At 39.9% G+C, this 19707-nt stretch overlaps 1 protein-coding gene across 2 annotated transcripts in view; it reads right to left on the bottom strand.

Moving 5' to 3' along the window:
• The window catches only part of SLCO2B1 (solute carrier organic anion transporter family member 2B1), an 83405-nt gene that overhangs the window by 44487 nt on the left and 19211 nt on the right, over positions 1 to 19707 (bottom strand). For both annotated transcript variants that reach the window (XM_074304076.1, XM_074304077.1), the window contains exons 2-6: positions 18327 to 18457; positions 16594 to 16731; positions 14715 to 14877; positions 8458 to 8709; positions 7021 to 7119 (exon numbers count right to left, since the gene is read on the bottom strand). In XM_074304076.1, coding sequence (XP_074160177.1) covers positions 7021 to 7119; positions 8458 to 8709; positions 14715 to 14877; positions 16594 to 16731; positions 18327 to 18434 — 760 coding nt within the window. In that variant the 5' untranslated portion in view covers positions 18435 to 18457. The remainder of the gene's footprint in view (positions 1 to 7020; positions 7120 to 8457; positions 8710 to 14714; positions 14878 to 16593; positions 16732 to 18326; positions 18458 to 19707) is intronic.

The following is a 19707-nucleotide window of genomic DNA, read 5'->3' as shown; positions in this document are numbered from 1 at the left end:
TTGGATGTAAAAATGGCATTGGAACTTGGGGATAACCCAAAGCTGGAGTGGACAAATTATATAGTAGGTGACAGACTTAGGACTTCAGAAGTTCTGAACAGCTTGGAATAATGAACTGACTTTTCAACATCCTTTTATGGGGCATAAATGAAGAGATCTGCCCCGTGATTCCATGCTAGACAGGGCTCTCTCAGGGTACAGTGTGCTCCTTGACACTGAAAGTCTTAAAGCAAAGACTGGATGTTTACTTCCCAGGGAATCTGCAAGTGTACTTGGTAGAGCTGGAAACCACCTGAAGTCTTCCAATTCTGAGACTCTTTGCTATCAAAGAATAAACATCAGAGCTGGCAAGGATCTTAGAATCACAGAAAGATCTCCCTAATATCAGCTCAAAATTTTCCTCTGCTACTTTCATTCACACTTTGTTTCTTAGATTTTCTTAGAACTTGTAGAATGTAAACTTCTGGGGAGCAAAGACAATCTCACTTTTGTATCTCTACCATTTAGCACAAAGCTTGGAATATGGCAGGCATTTAATAAATATTTGTTCATCCACTGATTCTGCTTTCAGTCTCACCCTTCTTCCATGTAATGGCCCTTTAAGTAATTTAAGTAATTGAATACCTCTATCTTTTTTGCCCAAAGTTTTGTGTGGTTTTTGGTTGTTTCAGTCATGTTGAATACTTTGTGACCCCATTTAGGACTTTATTGGCAAAGATACTGGATTTGTTTCTCATTTCTTTCTCGAGCTCATTTTACAAATGAGGAAACTGAGGCTCAGAAAGACCAATTGATTTGTCTAAGGTCTAGCAGCAGGAGCTTAAAACCAGTCTTTTGACTTGATCCAAAGCTCTTTTCATTATGCTACATAAAAGGATGTTGAAAAGTCAGTTCATTATTCCACGCTGTTCTCTGGGCCAAACAGAGCAATCCTAATCTCTTTTTCCAAGACAATCTTTCAAATGCTTGAAGATAGCTATCATTTTCCTCTTAAGTCTTCTCTTGTCTGGATAAAATATCACTAGTTTCTTCAACTGATGCTCACATGGCAAAGTTTCCATTTCCCTTCTTAGCTGGTCACCCTTTTCTGGGCTCATGCCAGCTTGTCCCTGTCTTTCCTCTCCTGTGGCATCAGAACTGAACGTAATAATCCTGGCGAGGTCTGACCTGGGCAGAAGACGGGGATCCCCATTGATAATGATTGCAACTTAGAAAGTGTAATTTTTTGGTAGCCTTCATAGCATACTGTATGGAAGCTTCAGAAATATATAACTAATATACAAGCAATTTGCAAAAGATTTTACAATATTATTTCAGAGATGAGGAAATTAAAACCTAGAGAAAGAAAATGAATTGTCTGTCCAAAGTCATACAACTAGAAAATAGCCACCAAATCTACAGTTCTATCTGCAATCTCCTGATTCCTTTTTTTAATAGGCCATTATTCTGGACCTTTCTATGGGATCCAGAAAAACTAGTTTTGTTGTACCAATAAATTTGTATGGAATTTATTTTTCAGTCTTGTCTGATTTTTCATGACCTCATTTGGAATTTTCTTGGCAAAGATACTGGAGTGATTTGCCATTTCATTCTCCAGCTCATTTTTACAAATAAAGAAACTGAGGAAAACAGGGTTAGTGCAGGGTCACACAGCTAGTCATTATCTGAGGCAATATTTGAATTTAAGTCTCCTTGACCCTCGATCTAGCACTCTACCCATTGGACCACCTAGCTGCCTTAAGGGAGTAGCTAAAAGTATTATTAACTCCATTTTATAGATTAGGGAAAAAGAGGTAAAGGGACTTGATTACACAACTAGTCAAGACAGCATTTGAGTTCAGGTCTTCTGATTAAAAATCTTATACTCTGAGTACTTTTTATAAAGTTAGGCTAGACTAATAAATTGGCCACCATAGTTCAGCAGTGCAGAAATATTTCATGCACATAGTATAGCAGAAAAAAATCTGAATTTAGATTTGGAAGGCCTGGATTCAAGTCCTGAATCCACCAGTTTCAGCTGTGTGACTTTAGGTATCAGGTCTCTCAACTTCTCTGAGACTCAGTTTTCCGATCTATAAAGGAGAGCATGGGACTAGATACTCTCTGAAGTTCTTTTCAGTTTCAATAGCCTATGATCTTATATTGCTTTTTCCCTTCCTGTGGTGTATTATTTCTAAATTTATATATTCTCCTCTCCTTTGTAAATAAGATCCCTAGGATGTGGTAAGGGAAGGTGGGGGTGTGAGTAGGGGAAGTGCCAGGCATTGGTATTCTGTTACAGTGACAAAAGGAACAGTCGGGGGGAAGTCATTGGGTGCCAGAACGGGGGCTACATATCCCTGAAACCAGGCAACTGGCTGAATCCAGAGACCAGAGAAGTGAGACGGTTAGTGAGATTCAGCTGGGACTTCAGAAATTAATATGGGAGGAAGCTCTGGACTTAAATGTACCTAAGGACCCCTAGACCAGTAGGTGGAGAAAGCTAGAATCCTCAGAAAGCTGACATAGTTCACCAAAGCTTAAAGCCTGGGGCTGAATACTGTGTACATCCTCCTCCCTTCCAGGTCCTCTGCAAATTCCTAGTCATTTGAGATCTATAAAAGCAGAATGGACCCCACCCCCATTCTTCCAGCAAAGCTGGATGATCATTTCTAAGGGTTTTTTTTTTTTTATTCTTAGGGGTGCAGACAAAAACAAGCAGAGGACTATATGATTTGCTGACTCCTGATCTAGCTCACTATCAACCAATAAAGAAGCTTCCTTATCAATGTCAGTCTTCCATCATGTGTTCAGGGAGAGGCTAGATTAAATGGCCTATAACTCCCAGCTCTGAGACTCAATCTGAATCCTCTTTCTAGTTTTATCCCTGTTCTAAATGATGCGGAGAAATAGAGGGTTTAAAAAATTATAATGGATATTTTTTGTTTTTAAATCACTGAGACTTCCACTTGCATCCATCCCAAGAACCTTGGGAATAGCAATGTTTCCAGCTCAGCACCCTCAGCCATCATTCTGGGAAGCAACCTCTATGGAGATGCAGCCTAGCAACCCTCCTACAGGGGCTATAACATCAGCTTCTGAAGACCCAGAAAGGAAAGTTTTTGCCACCAAAGTCCTTGACACTGTCAGATGGTTCCACATCAGAAAGGGAAGTGATTTTATCAGTGAAATTGATATTAAAGAGCCCTTACTAGCTGTTTTGCTGCTGTATTCTTGGGATTTTCCCAGATCACTTGCAGCTGAAGCTGTCTGTACGTATTATCTCCTAAATTAGAACATGAGTTCCTTAAGAGTAGGAATCATCCTATTTTTCCATAAATATACCCACAACGTTATGTACATAGTAAAAGCTTAATAAATTTCATTCATTCTTTTTTTTTCCTTCTTCCTCTACCTCATAAAACAAACAAAAAAAAATTAAAGAGCAAATGAGAAAGAAATCAGAAAAACCAATCAAGTGTATCAAAAGATAAAACCTGATAATCCATACAATGTCCTACATGAAAAGATATTCATTCCTTCTTCCCTCCCCAAAACCTGCAGAGGAGCTGGGAGAGGTGTCTTCTCATAAAAGATAATTATATTAGTTCAAACTAGGCAGAAAACCAGGAAGTTATTTCAGGGGGAAGGTGGGAATAATCCCCACCCCACAGGCAATCATCCTCAGTAGCCAGTTAGACCAGCCAATCTTTTCCTCCTATGTCCATGACTTTTGGACTCAGATCTGAAAAGCTTCTTTCTATTCTACCTGGATCACAGAGTCTTAGGGCGTAAGGCAGGATTTAGAACAGGAAGGGACTTTAGAAACCATTAACCTCAACATGTCACAAATGGGAAAACTGAGACCTAGGGAAGGGGAAGTGACGAGCCCTAGCTCATATAGATGGAGAGCAGCAGCCAAGATTCAAAGCCACTTCCTGTACCTCTAAATCCAGTATTTTTTCAATTAATATTGCATTGTGTCCTTTATGAGCAAGGAAAGAAAGTCATATAACAAAGAATTAGGGAAGAATGAGAGTAAAACAGCCAAATAATGACATTGACAAAGGCATTTTCTTATTGGTTGGGAGTGAGCCTGGTCTTAGAAAATGGCCCAATGAGTTTGGGCTAAGAAAATGGCCCAATGACAACTAATTGTTCTAGGATGCAAAAACATTTTTCAGGCCGGAACGGGAATCAATAGATCTTCAGGGTGAGGGCTTTTCCAGGTTAGAATACTTCATGAGCACTGAACTAAGCATAAGAAATCTTAGTTCAAGCATAAATGATGAAGTTTATATGTCAGAACCAGGCACATATGTGTATGTACACATATTCACCACAAAACATATTATTGACACATATATTACATGTGATATATCACATGGGTGTGTTGCATATGTGTTTGTATCATATGCATGTGTATGTATGTATGTATGTATATGGCACTAGAGAAGGCACTAGGGTCAGAGTAAACAGGCCTGCCCTTAAATCCCACCTCTGTTCATTAGATTCATTACACTATAAGCTTTCAAGGGCAGGAAACATTTCCTTATTTTACTTTGTACTTTCTCTGCCCTGCCCCATTTCCTAACACATTTTAAACACTAGTAAACTCTTGTTGATGGACTGATTTCTACTTGTAGGTTCTTATTTCAACTGCTTTTCCCTCCCAAATAGCTAATTGGCCTCCAAAAAATCAAGGGACTGAATTAATTGAAAGCTATAGTCCTTCCCCAGGCCTAAATCCCATGCAATCAAAGAATTGCTCTGAGATTTCCTTTTCTCATCTGTAAAATGGCAGGAAGACTACCTCCCTCTTTTAAAAGTTTGTTGTACATTAAGGGCTTTGAAAATTTCAAGTGATAAAGAAGTAGGAGCCATTGCCTCTAAATGTGCATATTCTTCCTCCCCCTTCTTGTAAAAGGAAATACAATACACTTAGAAAATATGCGTTTGTGGTCCAGAGTAGAAATGGGGAGTGAATCCAGAGTAAAATGAAATTTAGGGCAGACACTGTTTCAATAATATACCTTTTTGATTCCAGAGACTAGCATTGTACCTTTGACATAATGGCACTTTCTGAAGTGAATGAAGAGGGAACAGATGCTATAATTCAGGTCCTTTTGTGATAGAAACAGAAGGAAAGGGAAGGATGGTAATTTGGAAGATAGCAAGTCTTTGAACCTAGGGAGCATGGCAAATTAAAGGACCAGGAAAGTCATCTCTAGTTTTAAATTAGGATCTTGAAAGAGATCAATCAAGGCTGAGATATTTGGCCCTGGAACCCCAGGGAACAACCCTGGAATGTTTTGGTGAGGTATTGAGGAAAGGGCAATGCAAAGGTGAAGAACATATGGTTCCTGACCTAATATTCACAATCTAATAGAGAGTACATTGAGACTGGATGGGAGTGAGAGTCTGGAGAGGGATACACAACTACATACATAGATACATACTATATATAGGTATGTATATATACACATTGTGATATACATATATATCAATCAATGCATGTGTATATTATATAGTGTGTATATGTATATATACACACACAATATGCATATACATTGTGCATATACAGATATACATATTTGACTTTCATTCTTTCCTGATGCTTTGCCATCTAACTTTCTTTCCTTGCCTTTAAGGGAGACAGTGCAGTATTAACTGAAAAAATATTGGATTTAGAGGTAGAATAAGTGGCTTTGAATCTTGATTCTGCTATATCTGCTAAGATACAAGATAGAATGGGAAAAGGGGGAAGGAGAGATCCAGGAAAGGAACCCAAGGAAATGGGAGGAAAATGAGAGATGGAAACGCTGGGAAGACTCCTTGGAAATCAGGGCACCTGAGCTGGGCCTTGAAGGGAGCCCAGCACTTGTGACAGGTAGAATTGAAGAGACTACTCCAGGCCTGGGGGACTGTCTGTATAAATGGGAGTGAGGAAGGGCAGGACTAGATTGGGGAACGGAGAGTAATATGATTTGCTTGTAAGAAAATACATGAAGGAGAATAATGTGAAATCAGGCCAAGGCCCGAGAGAACTGATGATGAAGCAAATTTCCTATCTCCTGACAGAGAGGTAGATGATGGACTCAGGATGCAGAATGAGATACATGTTTTTGGACCTGACCAATATGGGAATTTGTTTGACTTGACCATGTGCTTTTGTTATAAGGGTTTTATTTTTCTATTTTTTTTTTTCAAAAATGAAAGGGCAAAGGGAGAGGAAGGAGAGAAAACAAAATTTGAAGATGAGTTTTTAAAAAATAAGCCTTCATTGCCTCTTCCTTTCCTTGAGACTTCTTGTTAATCCCTGAAGGGGTGGGCACCATAGAGTAACTTCCAAAAAGCAAAGACTCACTGATGTGTTAAGACCCTGGTTTTAGGAAGTTACCATTATAGGCTAGAGACAGGTCTGGGCAGCTCAAAATCTGAGTGAGGATTCTCTATGTTGCACCACTCTGTCCTTGCTGCTCCACCCCAATCCCTTTCCTGATTCCAGGAGACCAGGCCTAGGGACTGAGCATCTAGGCATCCTGTTCTTCCTTTGAAAGGTCCAGTCATCTTCCTGAAATTTCAGCTCCTTTGAACTAAAAGAATAATAACAGCAGGACCCTTTGTTCTACATTGTAACCACTCTTTTTGAAAGCCTAAGCCTCTGGCAGGGTGCCTTCCCTTCCCTCCCCAGCTGAAAGCAATTTTTCTCTCCTCAAATTTTCCTAAATCAATCAGCAAGCATTTATTAAGCACCTACAATGTGCCAGGCAGTGAGGTAGGCATTAGGAATATAGCACAAAAAAATGAAACTTCAGAATAAGAATTATATCCCCACGATACCTAACACAAGGCTGGTCCTTCAGAATAAGCAAAATCAATTAGAGCTGCAATAAAATCGGCTGTAATGTCGCTAACCTTGTTCCACATCGTCTCTGGATCTCTGGGACTATCATGCTCTCCCTTCTCTTCCCTCCTCCCCTCCATTTCCAGTGGTAGGAGGATATTGAAGAAGAGGAGAATTAGGGAAAGGGAACTCACCTTCAGGCATCCGATCAATATCCACATATAATCTCAGCATGAGGCCTCCAAGTCCAAAAGCCAACCCAGGTCCAAAGAGAGTTACAGCAAAGAGGATCCCTGATGATGGCATAGAATCTTTGGTCAAAGCATAGCCCAATTATCCAAGTCCTGACACATATTTTCCATTCTTCCAAAGCCTCACTTTCTACTAAGTCAGTTCATTTTTATAAAAACAATTAATTTCATTATATTCAATGAATAAATCCCCCTCCCACTTCCCTCATTGGGAAATAAAATAAAACAAGAAAAATATGTGGAGTCAAGCAAAAGAAATTCCTACATCGGCCATGTCTAAGAATATGTTTATTTTCCACTCTGCACCTTGAGTCCATCACCTACTGTCTTCTGACCGATGATGGGATGAAGTCATTTTTTCGCCAATGATTCATTGTCATAACATGCTCTTACCCTTTCCAGAAAAGCTTCTTGTATTGCTCAGAGAAAAGCTAACAGTTGCCTCCCTCCATACCCATTGTCTGGTCAAGGAAAACTATTAGATGCTCTCTTAGTCCTAAACTCAAAGTTATGCTTTAACCTGTGCTAAGACTAATTGAAGCTCCAATTTTGAGCCCAATTCTAAATTCAATCCAGACACAACTACAACCCTTCCTCTTGTTCCAACCTTCACTTCAATCCTATCTCCAACGCAAAGCCAAATCCTAAAATTTATTTCTAACTTTAGTCTCAATTCCTGCTCACCTCAACCTCAATGGTAAATAACAACATCTGTAATTTCATTTCTACAGTACTTCAAGGTTTACAAAATACTTCAAATATTATTTCATTTTATCCTCACAATAACTCTGGGAAAATTATCTCCATTTTACAGATAAGGAAATTAAGGCAGAAGTTAAGTGACTTGACTGTGGTCACACAGCTGATAATTTTCTCAGGCTGGATTTTTACTCAGTTTCTTTCCCATTCCACGTCTACCCTCCCACTGTGACTCCCCAGCTGAAAATCCAGTATTAACACTAAACCCAATTCCAATATTACTCCAGCCATGCCTAAGAACCACCATTATTCTAATTCCAAAAGCGAACCCAACCCAATTCTAACATTAATATCAATCTTTAACCCTAAACTTAGTCCTTAACCCCAAATGTTTTTTACTAACCCTAAACCAACTCTAAATCAACCCTAAATCAAAATTGAAGTGAAACCTTAACCTCCTCTCAACATAAAATATCCTAAACTCTTATCTTCAAATCTAAATTCTATCTGAATATTGTATTCAAATCCAGCCCCAATAAATGAAATTTAAAATCCATTCTCACCCTTTAAGGCCAATGCTAACTCAACACCAACCTTATCCACAGTAAACCTCCCAGCAGCCCCAATCCTTAGTTCCCTCTCCCAGTTCCCCAATGTCCTGGCAGCATGTTTGACTCTTACCTAAATAGAGAGGAGAGTTGTTTGGGTGGGCAAAGTCATCAATATAGGAGATCCCAAAGGGTTGGATGGGCACAGCACCCACTCCAAGCAGGGTCTGTGCCAGGAACATGAGCCCCACCACCACCATCTGTGGGGCCTCCGAGTGGAAGGCACAGCTGCTGTTGCTTGGGGTTGGGACTGAGGCAGAGGCTGGGTCCACTCCTGGGGCCTGGGACCGCAAACACAAGGAAGAAGCAGAGTCCTGAGGCAGGCCTGTGGAAACAGGTGGAGCAGGAGATATAAGGGAAATCACCATAAGGATCAGTCGCTCTCACCTGTCATTACCCATCTTTTCCACCTACCGCTGGGTTAGTTTCTCTTCCCCATTAAAGCTTTTCTGTATTCTTCGTCTGCCCACCTCCCCACCTTCTCACCTTTATGGCATAGAGAGGAAAGAACACTTAACTAAACAATAGGAGGATCTCTATTATTTGCTGCTGGTATGACTTTAGACAAATTATCTGCCCTCCCTGGGCCTTAAAATGAGAGAGCTGGACTAGAATTAGGGATTCTTTACCTGGAGGCCTTGAACTTGTTTTGAAAAACTATTTTGACAATCGTTTTAATATAATTGGTAAATTTTGTAAATCCTTACAACAGAGTTGTTGTTGCTTGCTTTTTCTCTTTCTGTTTTTTTCCTTTTTAGTGATTTTTTTTGTGCAGCATGATAAATGTGGAAATATGTATAGAAGAATTGTACACGTTTAGTATATATTGGATTACTTGCTGTCTGGGGGAGGGTTGGGGAGGAGGGAGAGAGGAAAATTTTGGAACAAGGTTATGCAAGGATAAATGTTGAAAAACATCTTTGTATATATTTTGAAAATAAAAAGCTATTATTTAAAAAAACTGTAAATCTTATGTATTTTTATTTTATGCATTTAAAAACAATATTATGGAGAAGGGATTCAGAGGCTTTCCCAGACTCCTGGAAAAGGGATCCATAAGAATTTCTGGACTAGATAGTCTTTAAAGTACCTGCAGCTCTACTAAGTCAGTCACTAACTTTCTATGTAGTCCTGTGCTTTAAAAGTTTTTTCTTTTATAAAGAGACAGAGCTTGACTAGACACTGTTTGAGGTCCCTTCTAGACTTTAATAATTCCTAAACTATTGGATTAGTTTGCCTTTTCCCCTTTGAGTTCAAATGTATACCCTTTACATTCTTTTGAGGTTTATTTGGCGTATATTTAAGGAAACATCTTTCCTGTGTAATAAAATCATACTCTCAACAAAGACAGTCAATAATATCTGCTCACTTCATACAAGCTGCAATGTTAATACGTATACAAACACACATACACTATGCATATTTGAGTATTTTTGTGAATTCTATCTCTTTTTCTTTAAAATAAGGCTAATAAATTCAAGGAAATTGTTGATAATAGAAGTATTGATTTCAATTATTGAACTGGGGTTCAAATCTCATTTCTGTTATGACTTTTATATGACCTTCCTTTATCTTCTCCTGGGGCTTTAGTTTCCTCTTTCAAAATATTATAAGGCTCCTTCTAGTTATGAAATTCTATGGCTTCTGTTTCAAGATCCCTTCCAGTTCTGATATACCATATAGTCTTTCAGCTGTAATATTCTATGTTCCACCCTCTTGCCAGGTTGCACTGTAAAATAGTGAAAAAAAGAGCTGGATTTGAAACTAGATATGTTGAACTAGCTATTCACTTCTCTGTGACTTTGGATGAACCTAAGGTTAAAGTGGGCCCAAGTTTCTTTGGGCTGTATGATGAGGTTATTGGACTAAATGATCTCTAAGGTTCTTCCCAAATCTGACCTTCATTATTTTTGTTAAGAGTACAATAATCCTTCCAGTCATCCAGCCTCACAACTTAGGTGTCATTCTTAACTTTTCACTCTCTCACCCTTCTACGTTAAATCAGCTACCAAAGCTCTGTCCATTCTATCTCAGAAACATCTTTTTTATATATTCCTTCTCTCCTCTGACACTGTCCCTGATTCAGATCCTTATCATCCCACACCTGAACTATTCAATAACTTTGAAGTTGGCTTTTCTGCATAAACTCTACAACATTTTCCAATTAATTCTCAAATTGATCTTCCTAAAGCTCAAGGCTGACTGTTGGGAGCTGCAATCTCTAAGCTGATTGGCAAAGCCCAGCACTGAGATCAAATGTGCACAGCACTCATGCAGGAACAATACTTCCTTCTATGATTCTCATTAGTGGGCTATTATTTCCTATATTATTTATAATTGGCTTGATTACAGCACTAAAACATTATCTAAAAAGATCTGGTGACAAGGGGAATTTGGGCAAGCTAAGTAAGGAATGATTCCACATGCATATTCTGTCCTAATAAAACTAATCTCTCACTGAGACAGATAATGGATGCATTCCAAAAGTATGAAGTGTTTCAAATCCCGGTAGAGGATTACCTAGTTAGAATACAACAGGGGCTCCAATACCATATGCACAATTTATTGAATATCATTGTCTCTATAGGAGAGAATCCAAAGGTCTAAGCAACAGTGGTATTTATTAACTTGGGTTCAGAAAAGATCAGTTTGCCTAGGAGCCAGTAGATGGTTAAAACATAGCTGGAGTTGCCCTAAATGCCTATGTACATTGTTCCAAGTCAGGGAAACAGAGGAATCAAACAATCCATAGAATTGACAAAAAAGACATAAGTAAGCTAACAAAATTTACTGACATTCAAAGACTCCAGTGGCTCCTTATTATCTCCAAGACCAAATAGAAAATCTTTTAAAGCCCTTCATAACCTGGCCCTATCCTACCTTTCCAATCTTCTTATACCTTATACACTCAGTCTTTGGGATGCTCCAAAGGAAAGCGTGAGAAAGATTGGCTATTAAATTGAAGTGCTACAGAGCCATTGTGCCTGGACAGTTACCAGCACCATGCCAAGAAACTGAACTGCTTCCATTTGAATTGTCATAGGAAGATTCTGAAGATCACCTGGCAAGATAAGGTTCTAAATACTGAGGTTCTTTCCTGAACTAAACTCGCATCTCTAGTGGGTTGGCCACATTGTTCAAATATCAAACATACTTGCAAAAAGATTATTTTATGGAGAACTCATACAGGAACAGTGCTCACAGGGTGGTTACAAAAAGCAATACAAGGATTCTCTCAAGGTCTCTGTAAAATTGATTGCATGGAAGACACTGGCACAGGACTTCCCAGAATGGTGGGCCCTCGTCATTGAAGGTGCTGTGCTCTATGAGCCGCACGGTATTGAAATAGCTCAAAAACAACATAAGACACACAAATTTAGAGAATCTGCCCCATGTATTCATATGGACTATTTATGCCCAACCTGTGGTAGAGCTTTCCAAGCTCTTATTGGTCTGCTCAGCCACAGTTGGACACACTGTAACTTGATTCTAATACAGTAACATCATTTTGGTCCTCTCCAAGAACGAAGGACAACATCCAACCTACAACACTTTATACCTCCTCCCCTTGTTCTTGGTAATCCAGTATCAATGGTCTCCTTGTTGTTTCTTGAATTAGACACTCCACCTCCCAATTCTGGGTATTTTAATTGGTTATTCCCCATTTCCAAAATACTCTCCCTCCTCAGCTCCACTTCTAAGCTTCCCTGGCTTCCTTCAAGTCTCAGCTAAAATCTTTTGCAAAAAGTTTTTCTCAGTACCTTCCCTCTGAGATTGCCTCTCATTTTACCTGTGCATGTCTTATATACACATAGTTGTTTGCCACTTATCTTTTCCATCACTGATCCCTCCTTGAGAAGTCATTTATTTATCCATTTAATTTACTTATTCACCTATTCATTCTTTCACCTTTCTATCTCTTTCTCGTCTATCTATCTATCTATCTATCTATCTATCTATCTATCTATCTATCTATGTTTACTGTTCTTTGTATCCCCAGCATTGTGTGACATTGAACACATACTAGGCATTTAATACATGCTTGTTGACTTGATTTTCTTTAAAATGATAATATTTGAAGCTGAGGTCCATGAATTTACACAATGGGCCCTTACTGAGAAGATCCAAAGCATTCACACTTCCTCCAGTACCTCTCTTCTCTACCTCAGAACTTTTGTGTGTCCTCCCACATTTCTGTATCTGTCCTTCAGTCTCAAAGGATGAAGTGCCATTCCTCCACTGTAGTACCATTAGTTCTGAAGATGCTATTTCTTATCTCTTACTGTGTGACTTTGGATAAGTCATTTGTCTTCATGTGGGGAAAAAAAACATAACAGAAGAGATTGGACTAGATGTTCCTTCTAGCTTTGCATTTTTAAAAATTCTTTAAATTTTTGATCTTACCTCCTTTAAGACCACATCCTGGTGATCATTTCCTTTTTCTCATGTATCATTGATCTCTTTCTTTGTACTGTCTCCTTCCCTTTGCCTATAAGCATTTTTCATTGCATTAAAAATATCCTTCTTCAACATTTCAGTACTAATTCTTCAATACTTTACCCTTTCTACTACTATCACTACCATCAAAGTTGTAGAAAGTGTCATCTACATTTGCTGATTCCATTTCTTCATGCCCTTCACTCCTCAGTCCCCTGTATTCTGCTGTTGGACTGCACCATTCTATAGAAACAGCCTGATCATAGGTCACCAAGGAGCTCCTAATTAGCAAATCCAATAGCTTTTAAGTAGTCCTTTCCTTGTGTGAGGTCCCTGAAGCATTTTATGTTTTCTGGACTTTCATTGTAGTTTTTTGGTTGGTCTCTCTTTCTCAAGTCGTTTCCATTTGTATCCTTCCTCTTCCTAAAGAAGGTGCAGGGATAAATATGGTGGTTATACTACTAACACTGTTTTATACTTTTCCTAGGCCTTGGACCCCCACTTAGCTATCAAACTAATCATACTAAAGCCTAAGTCTGACCTTGTCACATCCCCTACTCAGTAAACTCCAGTGGCATCTTACCATCTTCAGGATCAAATAGAACATCCTTAGTTTGGCAATGGCAATGGCAGATAACTATAGCTCCAGTTCCACATGCCAATTGCCTGTCGCACCCCTTCACTCATTCTTAACCAGTTCCTGAAACTTGCTCCTCTTTTCCTTTAAACCTTCTTCTTACTGTGCCCAAAAGGCTATAAAACTGGGTATACCCTTTGATCCTGCAGTGTCATTACTGCTTCTGTTTCCCAAAGAGATCATAAAGGTGGGAAAAGGCCCCACATGTACAAAAATGTTTGTAGCAGCTTTTTGTAATAGCAAGGAACTGGAAGCTGAGTGGATGCCCATCAACTGAGGAATGGCTGAATAGGTTATGGTATATGAATGTAACGAAATATGTTTGGCTGATTTCAGAAAAACCTGGAGAGACTTCCATGAACTGATGCTGAGTGAAGTGAGCAGAACCAGGAGAACATTGTACATAGTGACAACAAGATTATGTGATGACCAACTATAATGGACTTGACTCTTTTCAATAATGACGTGATTCAGACCAATTCCAATAAACTTGTGATGGAGAGAGCCATCTGCATCCATAGAGAGAACTATGAGGACTGAGCGTGGTTCACAACACAGCATTCTCACTCTGTTATTTGCTGGCATTTTGTTTTCTTTCTCAGTTTTTCTTTTTCTTTCTTCTTGATCTGATTTTTCTTGTGCAACAAGATAACTGTATAAATATGTATACGTATATTGGATCTAACATGTATTTCAACATATTTAACATGTATTGGACTACCTACCAGCTAGGAGAGGGGATGGGGGGAAAGAGGGGAAAATTTGGAACAAAAGGTTATGCAAGGGTCAATGTTGGAAAAATTACCCATGCATATGCTTTGCAAATAAAAAGCTTTTAATACTAATACTAATACTAATAATGATAAAAATTGTTTCCCTCCTCTCCCTTTCCTCACCCAGATTCTGCCCCCAAAATATCCCTCATCTCAGTCCCTTCCACTCCATTCACATTAATAATTCAGCCTAACTCAAGATCTCATAATCTCTTACCTGCCTCTTTAACTTATTTCTACTTCCCTCTCTAATTCATCCTTCAAACTTTTGCCAAAATAATTTTCCAAAAGGATAAATCTGCCCTTGCTACTGGCCTGCTCTAGATTATTTAATGCTCCCTCCATTACCTCAAGAATTCATTAGCTTGGCCTTCAAGGCTCACTACATTTTTCCCAGCCTTCTCTTTCACTACTTCTCATAAGAAATTTATTCATCAACTGAGTGAGATCTTCCCACAGGTCCCAACAGTCTGGCTCCCTCACCAAGGTTAACGTGGTCATAGCGATAAGGCTCCGAGATGAAGTGGGGAAGGCTCATGAGGAGTCCTGCCATCGCAACAAGCACAGCTCCCAAGCCGATCAGTCGGGGCCGGTGGACCCGGCTCCCAAAGTAGCTCACGAATACTATGAGGGCCGTGTTCCCCACCTGAAAGGGAGAAGAGTCAGGAAGGGTAAGAGGATGTCAGGTTGACTTCCTCTCCATGAGCCACTGTATGGTGGACTGTGACAGCCCTGAACTTGGAGAAAGAAGCCTGAAGTTGAATCCTAGATCCAATACCTACCTGCAGTGCATGGCCAGGGATAAATCCCTTTACTCCTCTGAACCTTAGTTTACTCCTCTATAAACCGGGGGTAATGATCCTTGTACTATCTGCCTTTGAAGGGGGCATGGAATAGTTGACAAAGAACTAAAAAGTTCTTGAGCAAGAGCATGGATTGATGTAGAAATGTTCATGCTTCTGTACTATCAGAGAGCTGTAGCCTTGACAAGTCCCAAACTCCCTTGCCTTTGGTCTCTAGCTAGTAACACGGAGGTGCAGTGAAGGTCTGATATTACTAAAATTTACAAGACTTAAGACTAATCCAAGACACCTTTTTGTTTACTATCTGATTCCTAAGAATCTAAGTATGAAGGAAAGTGCATTGAGTATGGAGTCAGAAAACCTTGTTTCGATTCCTTGCTCTACCACTAACTTTAAAAGGGATTTCGGGAAAGTGATTGAACCTCTTTGGGTTGTAGGGGAATTATCTGTAAAATACAGAGGCTAGGCTAGATGAGATCTAAAAATTCTTCTTCTTTTTTTTTTTGATGAAGCAATTGGGGTGAAATGACTTGTCTAGGATCATAAATTCTTTTCTACTCTAGTCCCCAAAGCCTCTGAATCCCTTTCCCCTAGACCCAAAACTAGCTTGATGCGGAGAATGGACATCATCCATTAGATCTTATCTCTACAGATTAAGATCTCTGACTGGCTTGTTCCAAGAGGCCTCCTGCCATACTTCACACCTCTCCCTCTAGCTAACTCCCATATTCATGCCCACAAAAGCTGTGTCTGACTCTTTGTAACCCCATTATTCACATTCCAACAGAATCTCAGATCTGGAAAGGACCTTAGAACACATAGAAAACATAGAATGAAAACGATCATAGAATATTTGAGGGGGAAGGAAAGGCATTTCAGAACATAGATCTCAAACTCTATGGGGGAGTAAAATAACATTTTATTTTATTGTTCTTTTATGTTATATGTAACATAAAAGAACAATAAAATAAAATGTTATAACTGAATTGGCCTTATAAGAGAGAATACAGGAACTGGGAGAGACCTTAGAACATAGAATGTTAGAATTAAAAGGAACATATAGAACATAGGATGGAGATTTAGTCTAAAACTTTATTTCTGCAAAGTCACATACCCCTCAGAGAAGGGATATGACTTGTTGATGGTCACAGAGTATTAGTGAAAGTTGAAGTCCAGTTGTAATCTTCCCATTACATCAGGAGCGGGGAATGTCCAGCCTGTGGGCTCTATAAAGCTCATGAAATCATTGCTAAGGCAACTGCAGGTAATGATTTTATAAATATTCAAATGATCCTTGGCAGAAAAAAAGTTCCCCACCCCTGCACTATCTGGTATTGCCTCTTGAAGTCAGTTGTTACGTTTGAAGACATAGAGTGAAGGCCTGGACACAGGGAACTATGGGAATATCACTGAGGAGACCAGCCGTAACTGAGGTTGAGGGGTCCCATGCATAAAAATCTGGGATAAGACAAGTAAGAAGAGAAAGAAGAGCCCTTCCCTTGCTTCCCCAGTATTCTGGGAAAGCCTGGAGCTCAGCATGGCTGAGGGGTTGGACATACCTCATTGAAGGCTGCCAGGAGCCCTGAAGTCTGACTGGACAGGCCAAAGCGTTTCTCTATGGTGGAGATGGAGCTCTTCAGGTAGCCTGAGATCATGAGTTGGGTCAGCTGCAGCAGGCTGTGGCAGAATACAAAGAACTGCAGAGACAAAAAGGGGGAAGGGAGGAGAGAGATGATGGAGAGAGAAGAGACAGTGAGAGAAGAGGGAAGGAAGGAGGAAGAGACAGAGAAGGAGATGGAGATACAGAAAAGAGGAACAGAAGGAGGGAGAGACAAAAGGGAGGAAGAGAAGTAGAGGAAAAAGAGGAATGGAAGAATAGACAAGAAAGAGGGAGAAAAGGAGATTAGACAGAAAAGGGAGAAAAACAAAAGAAAAGAGAGAGGAAAAGATTTTTTAAAAGAGGGAGAAAAGAGACAAAAGACAAGGAGAGACATGATTTATTAGAAAAAGAGAGTGTGGGGAGAGGGGGAAGAGAAAACTCATTAATTTATCTTAAGCTCCTGAAGCAGGACCCCTGGAGGTAGAGAGTGAAGAGGAGACAAAGCTCCCAAGGGAGTCCCTTGGATAACTTCTGCAGCCAAAAGACTGTTTCTGGCAAGTTTGTGGGCTGAGAACTGTCCTCTACCTCCCAGATCCCCACGTATCTCACCCTCCACCTTTCCAGAAGTTGATGTCTACCTCAAAGTCAGAATTGAACTAAGTTGGTGCATTGCTGAGGTTGAAAAGGGAGGGGAGCTTCCGAAAGAGGGAATGGGGTTGGATGGGTGGAGCTATCGGAGCCCTTTATGGCCTTCTACCCCAGAGCTGCATTAGGGATATCTTTCCTAATTCTACTGTCCATGTTCTGTCTCTTGTGTCTCAGTTATAACGCAGTCTTCCAGGATGAACCCAGAACAACCATCCCTATCATTTTTTCCCTTTTCCCTCCTCCTATTCCCTTACCCCTAATTATGCCCTTCTCCTTCCTTCTAGTGGAAAGCATGGGAGCTGGACATCTGGGAGTTCAACCCTGAGCCTCTTCTATTTGTTTTTAATGGTTTGAATTAAATTCAAGGTCATTTTACCATCACCCTAACCCCTACCCCAACTCCACCCCATCCTCTTGGGACCCTTTCCTTTTTCAACCTCAGCTAAGAGAGTATGAGACAGAGCCAGACAAACAGAGACAGAGAGGGAGAGAGATAGAAAGAGACAGAGAGGGAGATGGAGAGACAGTGATAGAAAGAGAGACAGACAGAGATAGACTGATAGAGGGAACCTGAGAGACAATAACAGATAGACACACAGAGAGATAGAGACACGCAGAGAAATAGAGAACTAAGAAAGAAAATGAGAACAAAATATTTCTCATTTGATTCATGGTCAAATAAAAATAATTTTAGGGATAACAGTTATTTGGTCCAAATTGCTTCTTTAGGATAGAGAATCAACAGTTTGATTCCTTTATACTTATAGATTTTTATTGTTCCCATTTGTATATGATCTCTCTTTCCTTCTCTGACTGGGGACTCCTTAGGTTCTTCCTCTGAAGGTCCTGTTAACTAAGCCACAAGTCAGACTTTTCTCTAAATTTCTCTGTCCCCAGGATAATACACCTGGTTCTCATTTCTCCTTATAAACATTTGTTGAATTGAGGGGGAGGATCTCCCTAAATCTTTCTTCTTCAGGAGCAGCCACTCTCCAACACTATCAGCCCTTCCTCTCCCAAGGTCCCCAGTGACAGATTTAGTACCTTGATGTTGTGAAATAAATTGGAACAGAGTCTGTTCTGGACTGGCTCATCTTGGTTTTTAGATGTAGGCTTAGTGCTCATCTTGACCTCAGTCTCTGGATCTGACATTTCAGTCTTCTGCCGGGCTGATCCTGTAAAAAGACATGTCTCATCATGGGGTAGAAAGAGATCAGCCCATGGAGCTTTCAGGAGGTCAGGTTCCTCCCCTGGAAACCTCCCAGTTAATTAGCACACAGGTGAGATCTGGCCACTCTTCTCCCTTCTATCATTTCTTCCTTCCCCCAGAACTGGACATCTTTAGATGACCCCTAAGACACTCTTAGTACTTTCTGCCTTTTCTCCTCTTCAACCACTCAATAAGGATACGTATTTATAATTTACATCTCATAGAAACATGCAGTATAGCAGGAAGAGGGCTAGTGAGAGAGAGCACAAATCACCTTATCTGATCCTCTCAATAGCTCCAACAAAAATTGTACGGGATTTGGTTCTCTTCACTGGAGGTTCTATGGCAGCTCATGAGACTTAAGACTAAACCAAGAAACTGTTTGCTGAATATCTGATTCCAAGAATCCAAAGATGGAGATACTGGAATTTAAAGCCATTAACCTTTGGTCTGATTTCTTACTTTCTGGCTAAATCATTGTGTGATTGGGAAAATTATTTAACTTCTCTGGGCCTAATTGCTTTATTATTCAGTCCTATCTGATTCTTCATGATTTCAATTGGGGTTTTTTTTTGGCAGAAATACTAGAGAGTTGCCATTTTTTTTTCTAGTTCATTCTACAGATGAGGAAACTGAGGCAAACAGGACTTGCTACGGTCACACAGTTAGTAAGTGCCTGAAGCTGGATTTGAACTCAGGAAGATGAATCTTCCTGATTCCAGGATTGGCATTCTATGCACTGTCAAGTACAAGAATCTCACTTCCTTCTTTGTAAAATGAAGAGACTGGGTTTAATGACCTTTTAAATTCTTTACAGCTCTATTTTAAATCTTGTAGCTTTCCTTTGAAGCATCCCTTTTTGCAAAATGAAGTCAACTGGGAAACTCCCCCCTCCTCATCACCCCCTGACCTTTGGTGTGCCCTTCCCCCCTCTGGTTGGAGAGCATGCAGGTGGTCTCTGGGAGCTCCTTCCTCCTTAGGCTTCCTCTTTTTCCGGTTGGCACTCAGGGAATTCTCATCATTTCCCACCTGGCTACTTTCCCAGACTTCATCATCTCCAGAAACTCATCCTTCTGCGAGATGAAATCAATTCAGAAGCTCCCACCTCTTCATATTATCTCCCACCCCAGTGGACCTGAGTTTCTGATGTAGCTTTCATTTCAAAAAATTACATATTTAACCTTCCACAAATGTAAAAAATTCGGTATATGAAGG

Source organism: Sminthopsis crassicaudata, chromosome 3, assembly GCF_048593235.1.
Source record: "Sminthopsis crassicaudata isolate SCR6 chromosome 3, ASM4859323v1, whole genome shotgun sequence".
NCBI classification, from domain to species: domain Eukaryota; kingdom Metazoa; phylum Chordata; class Mammalia; order Dasyuromorphia; family Dasyuridae; genus Sminthopsis; species Sminthopsis crassicaudata.
This window is presented reverse-complemented; position numbering and strand designations above follow the sequence as displayed.